The sequence below is a fragment of the Cantharellus anzutake genome (genome assembly GCF_015039405.1).
Source record: "Cantharellus anzutake strain C23 chromosome Unknown EI90scaffold_46, whole genome shotgun sequence".
In the NCBI taxonomy this organism is placed as follows: domain Eukaryota; kingdom Fungi; phylum Basidiomycota; class Agaricomycetes; order Cantharellales; family Hydnaceae; genus Cantharellus; species Cantharellus anzutake.
The window spans coordinates 574,630-592,007 of record NW_024066996.1 but is presented as its reverse complement, the minus strand read 5'-3'; the positions used below and the strand labels follow the sequence as shown (position 1 = coordinate 592,007).

Here is a 17,378-nt window from a genome sequence, read left to right as displayed (position 1 = left end):
CGGCTGTTGTAGCGGTTAGCGTCTGTGAGCGACGATAGCAGTGGTACGTAGGAGCCGGAGTCGCTAAGCGCCCAACCGACATAGGTAGGTCCTAGACTGTCCTAGGGGAAGTTGAACACGCTGGGTCGGGGAACTGAAATGAGCCTTCTAATATCTTTACTCGAGAAGAAAGAAGATAGGCAGTCTAGTTTGCGCGTCAAGGCCAAGGGACCTGGGCCCTACAACAGCAACAGCAAGGAAAACTGTAGTATGGTTTGCTGGTGTGAAGACCTACTTCAAGGTCACCTAGCCGTATATCTGAAAGCGAAAGGACTTCTCGTTGAAGCGTGCGTACGGGCCTAGAGTAGACGAGGGACGAACGAGGGGGTCGCTGGGTCGCAGTTAGGAGGTTCAAGCGTCAGTTTCTTTTCTGAATATGTAAAGTAATAGGCATGCCATCCTCTTTGCTTAAGAGTGCATCCTCAACCAATCGGGAGGGTATCATATCACCCGCATTACGGGCATCCTCATCAGATACGGAAGGTATAACAGGGCTACACCCCAGAGCGGCATGTACCCGAACCGCGTCACTGCTGCAGTGTCTGGTACGTCTAATATTGCGAGGGTTAGGCTCGGTGGCCTCTACCGACGAACCTCCTGAGCGCACTTTGTTCTTATCTAGTCGCTGTCTCTGGCGCCAAAGTAAACGGAACAACTATGTGCACCTAATAAATTAGGTATGTAGTCGTTCACGATTCGCGGGTTCATCAAATTCGATCCCAAGTATGGGCCCAAAAACTTGAACCACAGCAGCGACCAATTGAGAAGTTTTTGTGCTGTATAATATGTATACATAATATAACCTCTCAGAGAACAACGCTTCACAAATGGAAAATAGCAGAGGTCATTCATGCACTAAGAGTACTAGAGGGTTTGGCGCTGACGAGGCGCTTGTTGTCAACGCAGGGTGACGATGTGTATTTGCATCCGGAAGCGCGTATTTTCTTTTCAATTCAGCACTTCCGGGTGGATGAATGCGAAGATCGGTTTTGCTTCTCGGCCGTGTCTCGATAGAAATGTCGGAATATGCTAGTTTGTCCAGAGAAGAATTAATCGCACGCCTGAGGTCCTTAACTCCCTCTCAAAAGTCAAGTGATTACTCCCATCTTCGCGAAGGGAAGAAACCATTCGACTTCTCCAGGCATCCCAGGCGGAAAGTAGCTCTTCGATTCTGCTATTTTGGGTGGAATTACAGTGGGCTAACTATACAAGAGGGCAACACTTTAATGCCCACCGTGGAATCCGTGCTTTTCAATGCATTGGCCAAGGCTCGGTTGGTAGATCCAGCGGCTGGACTTGAAGGCTGTGGATGGTCACGATGCGGAAGAACTGATCGTGGCGTCAGTGCGGCTGGTCAGGTTGTCTCTCTTTGGGTCAGAAGCAACATTGGCTTTCGAAAAGCCAACAACACTCTGGAACAAGCAACACAGGGTAATCCATCTGTTGAAACTGCCGGGTCCCGAGATCCTCCCGTCATTGGATCCGAATTGGATGGGTCCCCTTACGATCATGCACCATTACAAGCTGAGATCCCTTATGTTCGCAAACTCAACCAGATTCTCCCCTCAACTATCCGTATTCTCGCATGGTCTCCCGTCTCCGATGACTTTGACGCTCGTTTCTCATGTAAATATCGTCATTACAAGTACATTTTCACGGCTGGATCCAATCCATGCAACGACATCCCACTTATGCAACATGCTGCTTCGAAATTCCTCGGCGAGCATGATTTTCGGAATTTTTGCAAACTGGACCCCACAAAGCAAATTACCAACTACAAAAGAACAATGTTGCATTCCACTATTGAGCAATTTCGGCATTACTCTGATAGAGATAACCCAAGGGAGTGGGGAAACACACTGCTTGCCCCACCAGGCGTGTACGTCTTTAATCTGGTTGGCACTGCATTCCTATACCATCAAGTGCGACATATGATGGCCATATTATTCCTCATCGGTTCGGGTCTCGAGCACCCGGACGTCATAGATGCGCTGCTCAACGTTGGTCCCTCAGCTCATGCCGATCAGAGCACGTCATCTGCCGTTCGACTCCCAATCATTGAAACAAAACCGGTATACAGAATCGCAGATGCCCTGCCTTTGGTTCTGTGGGATTGCTCTTTCGACTCATCTGACGTTACGTGGAAAGACGATTCCGGTGATCCACTCCCACCCCTGCCTCCCTACAACCAACCACCTCCCTTCACGGTGCCACCCATGCCTACAGAGTCAGATTCAAATCCTCCAGGAATTCCCCGTTACGGAAAAGACAGCCTTGACTTATTTCATAATTTACACAAGCAATGGACAGAAAATGTTATTCGAACGTCCATTGCCTCACTCTTCCTCCAAGCATCTTGCACCTCGCCACGTCCCCGCCGTTCCCTCTCTCCACCACCCCATCCATCCGAATACACGGACTCCTCAAGGCAGCCCCAAGATGGTGATGAGACGGACAAACGGGGAAAACTCCCACGCCGTCGCCGAAAGTTCTCCTTTTCGGACTCAGCAGGGGCTTTGAGCGGGGGGATTTGGGATGCAGCTATGATTTGGGTGGCGGAGAAACCAGAGACGAGATGCGGTACGTTCCTCTCTTAGAACGAGAACGGGGAGCCACTGTCGAAGAGATTAATAACCGGCGGAAGGGTCGTAAACGTGGCTAGGGAAAAACGGACAGGAGGGTGGCTGCGAGGCTCGGGGAGCTTGAAGTGGCGGGGTTGAGAAACATGCTTTCATTCTGTGTCAGGCATCGAAGGCTCAAGTCACAAAGCCCATTACATTATATTGTACATGTATGGTGCATAGTAAGAAAGGAATGCACGCGTCACAATGGAAATAGGACAGGAAGTCAACAATCTAAGGATGGGAAAGAGCGTCCGTGGTCGCAAGGACACTGAGGCAGTGTGAGAAAGGAGAAGCGTAGCCGCATAGAATACTACTCAAAAGAAGCCCTCCCAACCGCCGGGGATGAATCGTTGCGAGCTGGACGTCGCATCGGACTGCCTGGCACCGCTATTGTGGGAAGTCGAACTGCCATTCCCACCGCCTCCATTAGGTGAAATGTGTGGCCCCCCGTGCCTCGGTTGTGGCACCAACTCATAGCGACAAACTGGGCATGTCCCGGACTGCCTGATCCAGGGAAGGATGCATTCATCGTGGAAGATGTGTTTGCAAGGAAGCGAAATGGTCTCTTGCTGCACTTCGAACGAGTCTTTGCATATTGCGCACTCATTTTCGAGCAAATTACCTAAAGGATATAGAGCCTGAACAGAGCATTCTTGAGATTCTGAATGTGAAACTTACTGCCAGGAGTGACGCGCCCACGCGGTAGTTGAGCAATCATTTCATCACTTGCGGGGACTGGCTTGTCACCCTGAGACTGTTCCATAAGATGAGTTAATATTTGGTCCAAGGCTGAAAAAAGTACACTCGTAAGCGAGGTGCAGGTAAAAGTTGAGGATAATGCGCACCTTCATTGTCGAGAACATAATCTCCAAATTGGCCATTGCCTCCAGGAGGTCCCAAAATGTTCATGAGGAGGTGCCTCAAGAAAGGAGGTGGCCCGCCGAGCTCTTCACGCTCTCGACTGGCGATACCTGGTGACATTGGAACACCGTAGAATATCGATCCAAAAGGTGGCAAAGAATCGATTCCGCTCCTCTCTCCATCACCAATTCGTCTCCCCCCTCCAGTGGACGTCCAAACAAATCCAGAAGTGCGAATCCCAGACGACGGGCCACCCCCCAAACGGAAATCACCGGCGGGGTCCGGAGCTTCGTTCCCGGTTCGTCGATCTATGCGGATGGATGCACGACGTTGAGGGCCTCCGACGCCGCCCATAATGATTTGAAACATCCGGAGTGCCTGATCTGTACCGATTGCGCCATCGTCTTGTTGTCCCAATGGGTCTAAACCAAGCGGACCATCATGGTCATGGTGGTGATGGACGTCAACCTGGAAGTTACGCGGATCATCATCCGGATTCTCGATCTGCGTGGTAGGTAGTGTGGATTATGGGCGGTGAAGGGAGTGAGACTTTTTGATACAAATCAGCACCTCCGACTTTGCTTACCATTTCTACAAAAGTGCCATTGCAGCTGGCGCAATGCGGATCAGGCACCTATATGGACGTTCAAAAGGAATATCAATAAATATCCACTGCAACTAGCTAACCATCAACGGCCTCATCTCTGCGTTGCACTTCACATAGTGTGGCGTCAGAGAACTAGAACTCTTCAACGCTAGGGGTACAGGAACCCACCTCATAACAATGCCACATTGGTTGATTGCTTGGCATGCTTCGTTCTTGACTAAGGAGAAGATAGTGTTTGGATAGACTAAAAAATACGAGTGTTGCACAGAAGTAAGCGCTTTGTGGTGGCTTAGTGCCACTTGTGGGTGTGATGACACAATGTCGGACATACCCGGAGGCTGCGCATTTGCCAGAAGGATCGAATTGCAGAAAATTATTACATTTGCTGTACCATACACAAATACTAGCAGGAAAATCAGCCTAAATTGTTGCTGAGAAAGACACCCAAAAGCAAGGTCATTTGCGTGCAAAGGTGATCTGGATAACTTCGATCAATAAAGTCGTGCGGGGCGAACATTTCAGTTTACTTACTTTGATTTTGTGTTCCTCGTCGAGCCTGTAATTGTGCAATGCATCCTTCGCGACGCTGGAGCTCTTTTCGTCGGTATATTCCACGAAGGCAATGTCCTTCTTTGTTGGTACCATACGAACTTCGAGCAAATTGGGGTATCTAATGAAAAGTCTATCAGTTGGCCGATTTCAAGGTAATGACCACGTACTGTGCGAAAAGTTCCACAAGCTGTTTCTGTGTGGTCGTTTCCGGAAGGTTCTGCAAAAATAGAATCTTGTTCGGGGGAAGGTACTCGTCTGGCATCTGGACAGCAGGGCGTTTCGGCGCGGGGGCGGCGAGGCCCTCAGCTAAGTAGAGGTGAGCGTGGGAATTGGTAAAGGAGGGGACAACGTAGTCATACCCTGTCCAGCGTTGTGCTTAGCTCGAGCTTTCCGTTTATGAGGGTTATTCCAACGCTGCTTCCCTACACTCGATGCGTGTGTTAGCGTGCTACAGAGCAACACCCCGATGCTCACTTTTGTGCTCTAACCGTGTTCTTTTATGGCCCTCGAAATCATCAGGCGTAAGCTTTTTGATGACAGCATCAGATCGGGTCCTCGCGAATGCCAGTTGCTGTGGAGGGAAATTTTGCCATGAGCGTAAGTCAAATCGGGGGTGATGTCCGGAACTACCATCGGTTTTTGGTACAACGGGAAGCCTTGGACCTCCTTCCTGGCGAGAGCAGCCGTTTCCACATCTCCGAACGATATGAATGCCTGCCCACGCATCCGGAGATTCTTGTGTAACACTACATCCAGTACTTCACCGTAGTTCTTAAACAGGCCATGCAGAACTTGTTTCATTACTATTCCACAATAATGTCAGTCCGGCCCAACCAGTCCGACTAGCAGAATCATACCGGAGAGTTTAATGCTCTCATTGAGGTTAGAAATATACAATGTCTCTGACGCATCGGGTGGCAAGGAGACGCCTTTCTCTTGGTCTTCCATCACCGCTTCTGCGTCATTTGGCGGAACGGGCCCAGGTTCTACGCCCTCTGCAGGCATCCGGGCTGCTTCATTCAACATCGTGTGTTAATCACCTTCTCAACCGTACTATCCTTAAATTTCGACTGTACCGGAGAGTTGAATATTCCCAATAAGGTTCGATATGTGTGACGTCTGTACGGCGTCGGGGGATGGGGACGTCGGGGAACCCTGCCCCCGTTTTGCATGGTTATTTCCGCTCCTTTTGGGGAGATGGGAGCAGCAATATCCCCAATATTTGCCTGAACATCCTCCATAGCGTTCGGGTCCGTTTTATCTGATGCCACATGTCGATCTCGCTCTAAAGCAACATTCACGTTCGGGTCTGAGATGTGTGATGACTCCAACACGCCAGGCTGCAAGGCAGAAGACGGGCTTTGCGCTCTAGTTTGCATTATTATTTCCTCCTCGACCGGGAGAGGTACATTGCTAGGACGAGCAGAAATGACTGGAGGAGCAATATCTGGCTTCGCTTGCACGCCATCCATGGGTGTTGAGCCTGCTTCCATTCCGAGAGTTCTTCGAAACGAGTTGTCGGCAAATACCACCCAATTCACTCCTTCAAAGTGCCTTTTGTTGCGAGTTTTCACCGCAAACTCCTTGACTGTGCCAAAAGTCTTATGGAAAAATAGGCCACCGTACGAGGCCTCCAACAAGCCCTTTGCTACCTATTCATTTATCAACTTCCCTTTCGTGACACATCCAGGCCTCGCAGGTCAACCCAACATTAGTATTGACGTCGCCACCAAGAGCCGCCGATTAGCGCCCCAATATCGCCCCGCAGAAATCTGTGCGACTCTTGCAGCATACCTACATTATACCAACTTACGCAGGCTCAGTTTAGTCCCGGGGGCCACGGGGGTCTCGTCCAGCTCTCATGCCTCCCTTCCCTATCAGTGATTTTTCACTTCATGACAGTACTCCATCAGCTGATTATCACCAAAACGCACTCTAAAATGGATTTATTCATCCATCCATTCATGCTTTGTTAATAGCGTCTATATTTACCACTCAAATCGTCCCATTTCCACATGCCCCCGCTAAGAACACTATTAGAACGGGTCGAACTTCCTGGCAATAGAGTGAATCACATCCATCATCCCCTTTGCATACTTTGGCCACATTTTGGGGTCTCGAGCGCGAATTTGAGAAATTTTACAGTACATTGACAACTAACGCAGGAGCTCATACTTTAAAACATCTGGTAGGGGCCATCATGAAAACATAATGCCACTTTGTTCTTCTGATCCTTCACAGAACTCTCACTTTAGGGTACCTGAGTTTGGGCCCGGCCTATGCATATAATCATTAGCCCATATCCGATTAGCCCGGTGAAATCGCAGTTACCCCGGTGACACATATGGCTCCCAACTTGTGTCCGACCTCCACTGCCTGGTCTATCGATTTACCCAAGAGGATGGCAGCAATAAAACCTCCGGCAAAGGCGTCCCCCGCTCCATTGGTATCCACAATTTTCTCTGGGGGTATAGCTTGTACAGGATATGTTTTGGCTGGTGATCCAGCAGTGACAGCAGTCGTCGGCTCAGCACCGTTGGTAATAACCACGGTTCTAGGTGTTTCGGCGTTGATTTTTTTGAAGTTTGCCAGCGCTGTGGCGATTTCGCCAAGGTCTTTGCTCTACAGATTGCAGATATGTTTAATTGTTGTTGATGGATATTCGAGGACCTACGGGCAGTCCGGAAGCCTCTGCCCAAGCGACAGCTTCTGACTCATTACCGATGATGAAGTCAGCGTACTCAAAAACTTGTTCCAATTCTGCCTTGGCGACCTGGCAAATGAATGGTGCAGCAAGGTTCAACGCAACAGTCTTCTCGGCCTCTAAAGCATGCTTGCAGATGATGAGGGCAGATTCGATCCCATGGGTGAGGAAGAACCCTCCGATGTAGAAATGGGTCGCAGCTTCTATCAGTGGCGCAATATCATCTGACGACAGATGTGATGAGTCGAACTTCTCGGCGGCACCAAGCCTGGTCACCAGCGACCTTGACGAAAACGTACATTAAAAAAATGCAGTAGACAATTGAATCACGCTCACCGATGAACGCCAGTGAGAATCACTGCACAGGCGCCAGTCTTCTCTTCCGCCTTTACCTGGTAAGCACTTTCGACATCCTCCTTCCTATTCGCTTTCCGAAGCTTTTCGGAAAGATCATCGTCGCCAACGCATCCGGTGTATGCCACGGAGGCTGGAGGCAACACATACTGGGCAGTTTGGTTAAATGAATTATCGAGCAGTGGTGAGCATCGAACGTACTGCCGCCGCTCTTGCAGCATTCTGAGCTGCTCCTCCAGAAAGATATACGGGTTTGTAATCATTCACTACATCCTCATATCTGTTTCCATGTCACATAAGCCACAGACTGCTTCCAGATCTTGAGCGCGCCTACATGGACATCTGCTCCGGCGAGGCAAGGATAGCATCATTCTCCTTGAGGTTGTACTTCTCCAAAAGCTTTTCACCATTGGTAACTTGGATATCCAGAAGTGGATTTCCTATGAAAAACAGGGGGAAAGTTAGGCGTCGTGACATGATGTTGGAGAGATCGATGGCAGTTAAGGAGCCCAGATCTTGGATCACTTGATCGGAAACGCGCGAATGTGGCAGTGTTCGACACGATTTCATTAATGTTCTGGTTATGTCTTTTACTTTTGATTGGAATCGCCCTCCGAATCCGTCTAATGATTGGGATCACAGCAAGAGGTAGAAGAGCCCAGTCCGGTCGACGCAGCGTTGCTGTCTTTCTTGGCTCAGGTACACATCCAATACCCCGCCCCTGTCGTCGTGTGGTGAACACACTGACACTCGTCGAGGTGGACACACCACCGAAGCTATCACCCTAGTTTCCTCTTTGGACTTTCAGCGGTACACCCCACGCATCTACATTATTAGTGAGGGGGATTCTCTGAGCGCAAAGAAGGCTGTAAAGCTGGAAGAAACTCGCGGTGTATGTATCAAAGTGTTGATTTCTGTCACGTTAGGTAACAGAATGCGACAGGGAAGCTGCGAACCACAGTACCGCATCTTGACACTCCCCAGAGCAAGACGGGTCCATCAGTCGTTCATTTCCACCCCTCCAACATTCCTCAGATCCTTTTTGCATTCATTTATTCACATTTGTTTGGTTCCTACCATAAAGCGGACACGCTTTGCCGATGTTCTGATTCTTGCAGGGCCAGGGACCTGTGTTCCAGTGTGCTTTGTGGCCCTCATCCCCAGGGTAGGTGGAGCAGTTCCACTGGAACTCAAGACGGCCGTTGACTTCTGCTGCTTCAGTTCTTTACCTTACCCTCACCTAGAATTGTTTATGTTGAATCTTTCGCCCGTGTCCGCCAATTGTCATTGTCCGGGAAAATACTGCGGCACTTTGTTGACAGGTATTTGACAACTGATTATCCATGGGTCGCAATGTGACTACGATCCCTCATTAGGTTCATAGTCCAATGGCCCAAGCTTCTACAAAATGGCGGCCGGGGAGAGTACTATGGATGTATTGTATAGTTGTGATTGGGATCAGTAATATCACTAACTTACACACCCAATCAATGCACACCAACTTCTCACGCGGCTTCTCATGTGCGTCAAATGAGTTCACACAACATTTTTACTAAAGGGGCAAGAGAAGTGAGAAGGGCGGTTTTTGCCCCCGAATTCTCGTGCCCATCCAACGTAACAACCTACCTCTTTCACCTCCAACATGAGAATGTGTTGGAATTTGCACGTGGTCTTTTAGGGAAACCTAAAAGTTGGACATACTGGGAATCGAACTCCAGTCTTCTGGATCGCGAACTCAGTGTGCACAGCCATTACACCATACGCCCCGTTAGGCTGAGGTGGTTATTTCAACAGAATGAAGGTCTGATTTAAGTGTGCGCTAACGACGAATTTGCCAAATAAGTAATATCTTCATTAGCTGCCTGATCACGCTGTGGGAATTTTCCGGAAAGTCTTCACCTCGATCAGCCTCGATCTCAACAACTGCTGGGCAGATGAGCATCTAATTAGCTATATGAATTGAAGGGAAATGGGACGAGTAATTATGGTATATGACAACAACTCTGATACAAATATACATATCGGACTTAATATATAGTGACAGTGAATGAGAGAGTTAGGGGTGACACCCTATAAGTGTCTCAATACAAGGGTAGGGAAATACGATAGGTGGTGTTGCTGAGGGAGCATGCAGCGCTAGCGGGCAAGGGGAGGCCGAACTGAGGCCGGTGGTGGCATCGTAATGGATTGATGCCATTCTTCCAAACATTTTTGAAGCTCGCGTGTGGGTGCCAAGCTTGTAACCACCTTCTGCAACGTCTCCTCGCTTTGACTATCATATTCCTCGCGAGCAGTTTGCAAGGCTCTCCCAAGCAGGGGCTTCAATTGCTGTTCAACAATATTTTGAACAATGTCATCAGCCACTGCACCAATTGTTGATGCATGTTCCATAGGTTTATTTTTGGCCCCACCGGATAAAGCGGATTGTGAAATAACTGCACCCCGATTCTGCACAAGAGCAGTCAGCCCATTCTTCATTATGCCAAGATCTTCAGTGCTCTGTGAAACAGAAGTCAGCCAGAACAGGGTGAAACAGAGTTAGCATAGACTCATCCTGTACCTTAGCCAGGATCTCCTTGTATTCCTGTTCTTCCTTCAAAAGTTCTTGCTTCTCCTTTTCAAGCATAGAGAGCCGATCAACAAGAGCCCTAAACTCTTCTTGTTGGACTTTGGTGTCCTTCTCCACCTGAGTGAACAATTCTCGCGCATCCTTCTCTAACGCAACCCTGGACTGTCCAAACTCACGAGTCTTGACCAGTCGCTGAGAGAAGCGCTCATGCAGCTCTTCACTGAGCACTGTTGTGGCCTCTGTTATCATTTCCTCCGCATCGGCGCTCCTCTCATACAGCTCATCCAGCTCCTTTCGCACGTTAGCAAGGATTCCTTCAACTTCATCACGGAAAGCCTTTTGCTCTGCATCTCGTTGATCCTGAAGAGGATGTCTCCCAATGCGACGCAACTGGAGGACTTCATCAAACTTGGCGTTGAGATTTCGCACTGTATCCTGTAATGCTTCACGGGTTTGCAAATCAGCTGATGTTTGAGATGACATTGCACCAGCGGGGTCTGTTGCATCCCCTATCGGTATCTTGTTCTGCTTAGCAGCCTCCATCACTCGACCTTGGATGAAGATTGCATCCTCCGCAATTTTTTCGCGAAGAGCAACAACTTCGGGGATTTTTGATAAGTCCAACGCGGACTGCCCCCGGCGTTGCAGCCAATCATTTATCCGGGAAAGCTCGCTCTGTTTCTCTTTGATGCGTGTAATGGGGGCATCGAGAGAAACCACGAGTCTAATATGTTCACTATGTCAGTTTCCAGCAACAAGAATCTGTCCGGGATACAGACTTGATGAAGTCCATCATGGCTCGTTCTTTTGACTCGGGAGTGGTCGCGGGCGTCGTTAAACTACCTTTGCGTGGCGGCTCGGACTTTGCTCCGGCAGCCGCAGGATTGGTTAAACTGTTGTTGCGTGATATTGGAATATCTGCATGCCTGCCCTGATCCTTGTCCTTGTCCTTATCTTTACCTTTTTCCGTATCCTTATCCTTGTCCTTATCTTTTTCCTTTTCTTTTTCTTTCCCCTGCTCCTTTCCCTTCTCCTTTTCCTTGTTTTTTGATGTCTCTATGGGCACCAAAGGCTCCCATTTCGATCGAGACTCTGAACTATTCAATTTGGAGAAAGAGGAAGATGGCTGACTACGAGATGCTGTCGAGTTGGTGGCTACCTTGTTGGGCTCAGTCGGGAAAGTCTTCGGTGGGATGGCAGAAGGGGCTGTGCTTAACTCCGAGATGATCTTTGTTCCATTCTTGGCTGCAGCGGAAGGTGTTTCTGGTGGTGCCATGGAGCTATCGTAGCTAGCTTTCCGGGTCGACGTGGGGTACTTGGTTGTGCCGGGTGGAGCAGTTTTCCTATTTACTTCCTCCTCTCCTATGGAATTTTTCCGTTTCGAAGAACTCCTTGGAATGGGTTGCTTATCGCCCAGTGATAGATCGAAGGCCCTAGGAGCCGTCGGCACGCGATTCTTTGGCGGAGGTGAACGTCTAGAGGGTGGTGAGGGAGGACGGGGGGAACGGTGGCGTTGTCCTGGCCAAGGGGGTGAGTTAGACCATTTGGGCGAAGATCCCCTGTCCGGCAATCCGCCAGAGCGTACAGGGGAGTGAGGGCCCGGAGGTGAATTCGGACGTGGTAACCATGAGGCGTTCCCTGGAGGTGATGAGCGGAAGTGAAATGAAGGGAAACGTGGAGGCGTGCGGGAACGTGAGTGTGACCGGCCGCGTGGAGGTGAGCGAGAATGATGCCGTGGACGACGAGGTGGCGAACGGGAACGACGAGGTAGTGGCGAACGTGAGCGGCGAGGAGGCGAAAATCCCTTCTTTGAAGATTCTGAGGAACGACCCCGCCATCCCGCATCCTGTGTGTCCTCTAAGCTAGAGCGTTTTGGCCCTCCTCTCGACGTCTTTGCAGTTACCCAGGCGTGCCCGTCAATGGGATGGGCGAAGCTATCTTCCGTTATCAGGGCTCAACATATTCCGCGAAGAGCTAGCTTGACACTAACCGACACGAGCCAGAATTCATGTCATGGCCATCCTCCGGCTGACCAGTAACAGGATCGAAGTGCTGTAAAGCGAGTGTCTTCAAAAGGTGTCGCTGAGCCCACATCATAAGAACTGACAAAACATTTGACATTCCGTGGCTTGAAGTTCCTTGCACTCCCCTTCGGACTCCCTGCATAGGACATTTTTGTTCGATGCAGGTAAAGGCTATGAATGTGCTGGAGGGAGAGATGTCTGGCGAACCAAACGCCTTAGATAAATCGATTCGGGGAACTTCCGAATAGAATTACATAATTTTGAATTGCCTAGCCAGTTACTCAGCATGATGTTCTGCGAACGAATGGAAAAGAGCAATCACACAATTTCCTAATTACACTCATCTCGCACAAACATCGGTTTTTCTTGTTACAATGAAAAAAGTCTAGGACGAAAGGAGAAGAAACTATCAGAAGGCCTTGATGAGTGGCGAGACAACCTCGCCGCCTTTCTTCCTGTAAAACTCGATGGTCTTCTTGCCAAGCTCAGCGATATCTAAGGACGGGTTTAACGAAAGAATGCCGATAAACAAAAGGGTCGAGCACCCACTTGATCCGGTGAGGCCAAACTTGGCATAAACCTTATCGTAGGGACCTGAAGAACCCCAGCCCTTGAGACCGAACTGCTCGTGGCTATATCTTTCCCAGCCAATCGTCTGTTCATACCTTCATTAGCCTCGCGTGGGGAAGTAGTCAGCCGACCATGAAGAAGTGCTCACCGAGTAAGCCTCGACGCTCAAAATAGGAGCTCCAGAACGAAGAACGCTCAGTCGATATTCTTGGGACTGGGCGTCGAAGATCTCCCAACTTGGTAGCGACACGACACGGATCTTGAGGCCATCGCTGGACAGCTTCCCTGCTGCCTCGACAACAATAGAGACCTCAGATCCGGTGGATACGATAGTAAGGTCTTCCTTGCCCTCAACTTCATGCAGGACATAACCACCTTTGGCGGCCTTCGCAATAGTAGAACCTTCTAGCTGAGGAAGATTCTGACGGGAGAGACAGAGGATGGAAGGAGTAGTCCGAGAATTGATGGCGACAAGATATGCAGCTGATGTCTCATTACCGTCTGCAGGGCGCCAGACTTGAAGGTTGGGGGTGGCACGGAAGTGGATGGCAGTCTCGACCGGTTGATGAGTGGGACCATCTTCGCCGAGACCGATCGAGTCGTGGGTCGCTGGGTTGTCCGAATTAGCGGAAATTAACGCTCAAACATTTAAATTTTGCTTACCGACCCAGATGACCTGATGCCCCGAGAGAGCGGCAAGCCTAACCGCTCCCGCAGCATACGACACGAAATTCTAGGATAAGCCTACTCAGTGCCTTCCAGAAACCTTTCCGTCGACAATTATTTACAAAGAAAGTCCCACCGTAAGGAAGGATGGCACCGTAGGCCGAAAGCCCGTTCAAAATAGCGCCCATACCGTGCTCACGGACACCATAACGGAAATATCTCCCAGCATGATTCCCAAGACCACTGCTCGGAGGCTGGAAGTCCACGTCGTTCTTTACACGTGTCAAGTTTGATCCTGTCAAATCCGCCGAGCCACCAAAAAGCTCAGGGAGAGTGCCATGAATGGCCGTAAGCACAGTCTCGGAAAGTTTGCGGGATGCAACGGCGGGATCTCCAACTTTGTAGACGGGGAGTTTTTGCTCCCAACCTTGCGGGAGTTCTCCCTTGATGCGACGAGAAAGCTCGGCGTATTCGTTCGGGAATTTCTTCCCATATTCAACAAAGAGGGCCTCCCATTTGCTCTGCGCAAAAGCACCCTTCTCCGCAATCTTTCCGTAAAGGTCATAGACCTCCCTGGGAACAAAGAATGATTCTTCTGGCGGGAAACCAATGGCTTGCTTCAACTGGACGATATCGTCCTTCTTAAGAGCTAGGTCGACCCAGTGAGAAATGGTCAAGGAGTGGAACGAATCACATACGAGAACCATGAACACCATGAGTACCCTGTTGCTTGGAACCGTACCCTATGATGGTTTCTAACTTGATCAGGGATGGCTTGTCCTTAACTTTCTGGGCTTCAATGATGGCGTTGTAGATCCCCTCGTAGTTGCTAAGAGAAGGGAGAAGCTGTCAGGTCGCCGCGCGCAAATTGAATAACGGGCCAACGTACCTGTTGCCGTTCTTTACCTCGGCAACGTGCCAACCGTACGCTTCGAAACGTTTAAGAACGTCCTCGGTGAACGCGACGTTCGTATCTCCATCGATAGTGATATCTACACAGCATATGTCTTCCTGAGTTCACACTCGTGCAAACATGAGGTGGAAACCCACGGTTATCGTCGTAAATCTGAAGAATTCAGCCCGTCAGCTTCTCGTCTATGTGAAGGGGACTCTGACACACAGCAATCAATTTCCCCAATCGCTGATGACCAGCGATAGAGGCAGCTTCACTCGCAACACCTTCCATCAGACATCCATCGCCCAAAAAAACATACGTGTAATTGTCAACGATGTTGAAACCTTCCTTGTTGAACGTAGCAGCCAAATGGGCTTCAGCAATGGCGAACCCAACAGCGTTAGAAAACCCTTGGCCCAGAGGACCAGTAGTGACTTCAACACCATCGGTATGATGGTATTCCGGATGACCTGGTGTCTTAGAATCAACTTGACGGAATGCCTTCAAATCGTCCAAAGTAAGTTTGTAGCCCAAAAGGTGGAGAATGATGTATTGTAGGGCGCAACTGTTTGGAAGAAGGAAAACGGTTGCCTGGAGCTTAGATAACGATTCGATGATTCGGCCGATCTGGAGTTGAGACGTACCCATGACTGAATAGCACTATAGTCAGGGCCAAAACTGAGAGGGAAGATGAGCAGAGGCAACATACCCATTAGAAAGAACGAATCGGTCTCTCGCAAACCATTTTGAATCTTTGGGATTGGCTTTCAAGAATCTATATAGGAGTGACGAATCGGTTTTAGTTCATCTCTGATCTCCTCATATTGATGGAAGATCGATAAGAATTTACCGTGACCACAGGACATGAGCAGCAGCAGCCAGGCCCATAGGGGCGCCAGGGTGGCCGCTGTTGGCTTTCGCAACTACATCCGCGGCCAAAGCTCGGATGGTGTCGATGGATTTAAGATCCAAAGGTTCGGGCGTGAATGCAACCATCCTTTGAGGAAATTATCTGAGGCGAAATGCTGATCTTTACTACGATATTGGGCTGAGGTAAAAGCAAAAGAGAGGGAATATGGGATCGTACCAGGGGTGAGGTGTACGATGTGGGATCTTTGAGAACCCCGACGCTTCTTATATATTTCACGCGATTTTCCTGCCCGATCCATCACGTGCCATAAATTTAAATCGGATTCATCTGCTCTCGATATTCTGCAGTTGTCCTGTGTGTCTCGGCTGTGCTCCCTGAGAGTATAGTAAATTCACGCTGGAAGCCATCAGTCCCCTGGTGGCACAGAAGGGGTTTTCAGCAATTCTATGGATACTGTACTGGCACAACCAACAACCGGTCACGCGTCACGCTGTCCCAGTTGGCACTTTTTTCGAAATTTGTCACGCCTCACGCAGGTGGCGGTCTTATCATAAGCCCGGGTGTCACATTCTGAGAGAGCGAGAGACATAACAGTGGCTATGCAAATTTCAATTCAAAACTTCCTAATTTGGCTACTGCATTTTCAAAAGCGGTGCCTTCTCCATCTGCTCCAGATTTCTCGCCCGTCTACTGCGTCCCAACTCACCGCTATCCACAAATCTGTCCGATTGTAAAAAAAAATAAGTTGTTCAAATTCTCTGGGACACAAACTCGTCACCCGGACATACCCATGTCACGCGGTCCTGGTCGGCTGTCACGCACCACTCGATGTCCGGTGTCACGTACTTATTCTGCATGTTCATGTCACGGACTTCAAAGAATCTGGCGTGAGGTCTCTGCAATTGAGGGTTGATCTTGGGAGAGACGTATCGGTAGGCCCCTGCGTACAGGCGGGGAATATTGATAAAGGCGAGTTTGAAGTTTGCATCGAAGCAGCGATTATGTTTGCATCACCAGGCTAAATTCTCGAAGGTGGAATCTTTAACTTCTGTCGACGAAGCGATACGATGATCTCGCGTGAGTGTTGGACGGTGGTACGCTCTTTGCTTCAGGATTCCATTTGTCTTCGGAGTGGTCAAATAAACTTTGATAGTCTCCCAGTGACCATACTGGTCATCGGGGTGCTCAGCGCGAAGTGGCATTTCGATTGTTCCTGGATCATCGTGACGACCTTTGTTCCATTCCTGGGGTGTCCGGGATGATGGTCCCAGCCTCATTGAAGTGTAACTACAGTCTCACCTCGCCCGCCTACTTCGAAGGCAGCCTCTTGCAGCACGGCATCAGGGATGGAGCTTTTCCGATCACCGAAGTTCTATGTAAGCCCAGGAATAGATGTGATTGCCATCTCTTGGATGGCAAGTTGGCAAGGACACTAGTCATCCCCCAGTTACCGAAATACACGCACATCACCTCGAGTATAAGAGATAGAACTTGGAAAATTTGCTATCGTCGGCTGCAACGACTGATTCGGTCCAGGATGAACTTCGCAATCAGGCCACATTGAGGGGGAGAACATTGTTGTTAGAAAGTGAACTATAATGCAGATATGATACATTATATTGGCAAAATGGTACATATATTCGGCTTGTGCAGGAACTTGCGTGTTCGTAAAGTTCGTATGAAATTGATAGTTTGTCATAGCAAAGGTTGCGCGCGCGACCATGGATATAGTCATTAAAAGAAAGCTTGTCCAGACGCAAGCATGGAGGCGAGTTACCAGAACAAAAACAGAATAGCTTTAAGCTGGTCAAGAACGCGCAAATCCTGCACATCGCCTGGGAGGTCATCGCCAAACAGATCATATCGTCAAAGTTCAATAGCATCACGAAAGCATCATTGCGTTAAGTCAAAAGGTACAGATTACCTTAGATCGCCCGAGGATATGGGCCACTTGCAGGCGTGGCAGGCGAACGTGGGTCATCGAACGGCGTCGCAAACGGATTCCCACCAGTAGCACCAGCACCAACAGGGCTAACGCTGTT

General features: G+C 49.4%; 8 protein-coding genes and 1 non-coding gene across 9 annotated transcripts; 3 read left to right on the top strand and 6 right to left on the bottom strand.

Moving 5' to 3' along the window:
• The first annotated feature begins 984 nt into the window (after window positions 1-984).
• On the top strand, window positions 985-2,903 carry EI90DRAFT_3070796 (pseudouridine synthase). The gene is made up of 2 exons (XM_039061253.1): window positions 985-2,527; window positions 2,581-2,903. The coding sequence occupies exons 1-2, from the start codon at window positions 1,014-1,016 to the stop codon at window positions 2,699-2,701; spliced, it is 1,635 nt and encodes a 544-aa protein (XP_038912906.1). The 5' UTR covers window positions 985-1,013; the 3' UTR covers window positions 2,702-2,903.
• On the bottom strand, window positions 2,807-4,592 carry EI90DRAFT_1950293 (uncharacterized protein). Its single transcript, XM_039052370.1, has 7 exons — window positions 4,463-4,592; window positions 4,300-4,375; window positions 4,212-4,238; window positions 4,111-4,158; window positions 3,509-4,028; window positions 3,342-3,452; window positions 2,807-3,285 (listed from the first exon to the last, which is right to left on the bottom strand). The coding sequence occupies exons 2-7, from the start codon at window positions 4,333-4,335 to the stop codon at window positions 2,978-2,980; spliced, it is 1,050 nt and encodes a 349-aa protein (XP_038912905.1). The 5' UTR covers window positions 4,336-4,375; window positions 4,463-4,592; the 3' UTR covers window positions 2,807-2,977.
• EI90DRAFT_3070792 (uncharacterized protein) lies at window positions 4,480-6,204 on the bottom strand. Its single transcript, XM_039061252.1, has 7 exons — window positions 5,541-6,204; window positions 5,314-5,486; window positions 5,158-5,254; window positions 5,043-5,105; window positions 4,851-4,989; window positions 4,663-4,801; window positions 4,480-4,608 (listed from the first exon to the last, which is right to left on the bottom strand). The coding sequence occupies exons 1-7, from the start codon at window positions 5,707-5,709 to the stop codon at window positions 4,588-4,590; spliced, it is 801 nt and encodes a 266-aa protein (XP_038912904.1). The 5' UTR covers window positions 5,710-6,204; the 3' UTR covers window positions 4,480-4,587.
• On the top strand, window positions 5,854-6,945 carry EI90DRAFT_1949894 (uncharacterized protein). The gene has a single exon (XM_039052369.1). It carries the CDS (start codon window positions 5,998-6,000, stop codon window positions 6,565-6,567), a length of 570 nt encoding a protein of 189 aa, XP_038912903.1. The 5' UTR covers window positions 5,854-5,997; the 3' UTR covers window positions 6,568-6,945.
• Window positions 6,641-8,626, bottom strand: EI90DRAFT_3070789 (Ribokinase-like protein). The gene is made up of 6 exons (XM_039061251.1): window positions 8,076-8,626; window positions 7,943-8,021; window positions 7,724-7,890; window positions 7,358-7,670; window positions 7,015-7,305; window positions 6,641-6,960 (listed from the first exon to the last, which is right to left on the bottom strand). The coding sequence occupies exons 1-6, from the start codon at window positions 8,309-8,311 to the stop codon at window positions 6,919-6,921; spliced, it is 1,128 nt and encodes a 375-aa protein (XP_038912902.1). The 5' UTR covers window positions 8,312-8,626; the 3' UTR covers window positions 6,641-6,918.
• EI90DRAFT_3146557 (glycosyltransferase family 1 protein) lies at window positions 8,325-9,187 on the top strand (the record flags this gene model as incomplete). The annotated part of the gene is made up of 5 exons (XM_039065430.1): window positions 8,325-8,389; window positions 8,441-8,633; window positions 8,703-8,906; window positions 8,963-9,063; window positions 9,118-9,187. The coding sequence occupies 5 exons, from the start codon at window positions 8,325-8,327 to the stop codon at window positions 9,185-9,187; spliced, it is 633 nt and encodes a 210-aa protein (XP_038912901.1).
• Window positions 9,188-9,433: 246 nt separating this feature from the next.
• EI90DRAFT_t187 lies at window positions 9,434-9,507 on the bottom strand. The gene has a single exon. It is a non-coding gene; the product is annotated as a tRNA-Ala (tRNA).
• A 163-nt stretch (window positions 9,508-9,670) lies between these two features.
• EI90DRAFT_1949735 (uncharacterized protein) lies at window positions 9,671-11,292 on the bottom strand. Its single transcript, XM_039052368.1, has 4 exons — window positions 11,271-11,292; window positions 11,090-11,203; window positions 10,302-11,034; window positions 9,671-10,240 (listed from the first exon to the last, which is right to left on the bottom strand). The coding sequence occupies exons 2-4, from the start codon at window positions 11,104-11,106 to the stop codon at window positions 9,878-9,880; spliced, it is 1,113 nt and encodes a 370-aa protein (XP_038912900.1). The 5' UTR covers window positions 11,107-11,203; window positions 11,271-11,292; the 3' UTR covers window positions 9,671-9,877.
• Window positions 11,293-12,743: 1,451 nt separating this feature from the next.
• On the bottom strand, window positions 12,744-15,461 carry EI90DRAFT_2930212 (putative transketolase; the record flags this gene model as incomplete). The annotated part of the gene is made up of 11 exons (XM_039055017.1): window positions 12,744-12,829; window positions 12,884-12,989; window positions 13,053-13,513; window positions 13,568-13,637; window positions 13,693-14,219; window positions 14,269-14,399; window positions 14,460-14,562; window positions 14,621-14,636; window positions 14,691-15,030; window positions 15,175-15,240; window positions 15,316-15,461. The coding sequence occupies 11 exons, from the start codon at window positions 15,459-15,461 to the stop codon at window positions 12,744-12,746; spliced, it is 2,052 nt and encodes a 683-aa protein (XP_038912899.1).
• Between the last annotated feature and the right edge of the window lie 1,917 nt (window positions 15,462-17,378).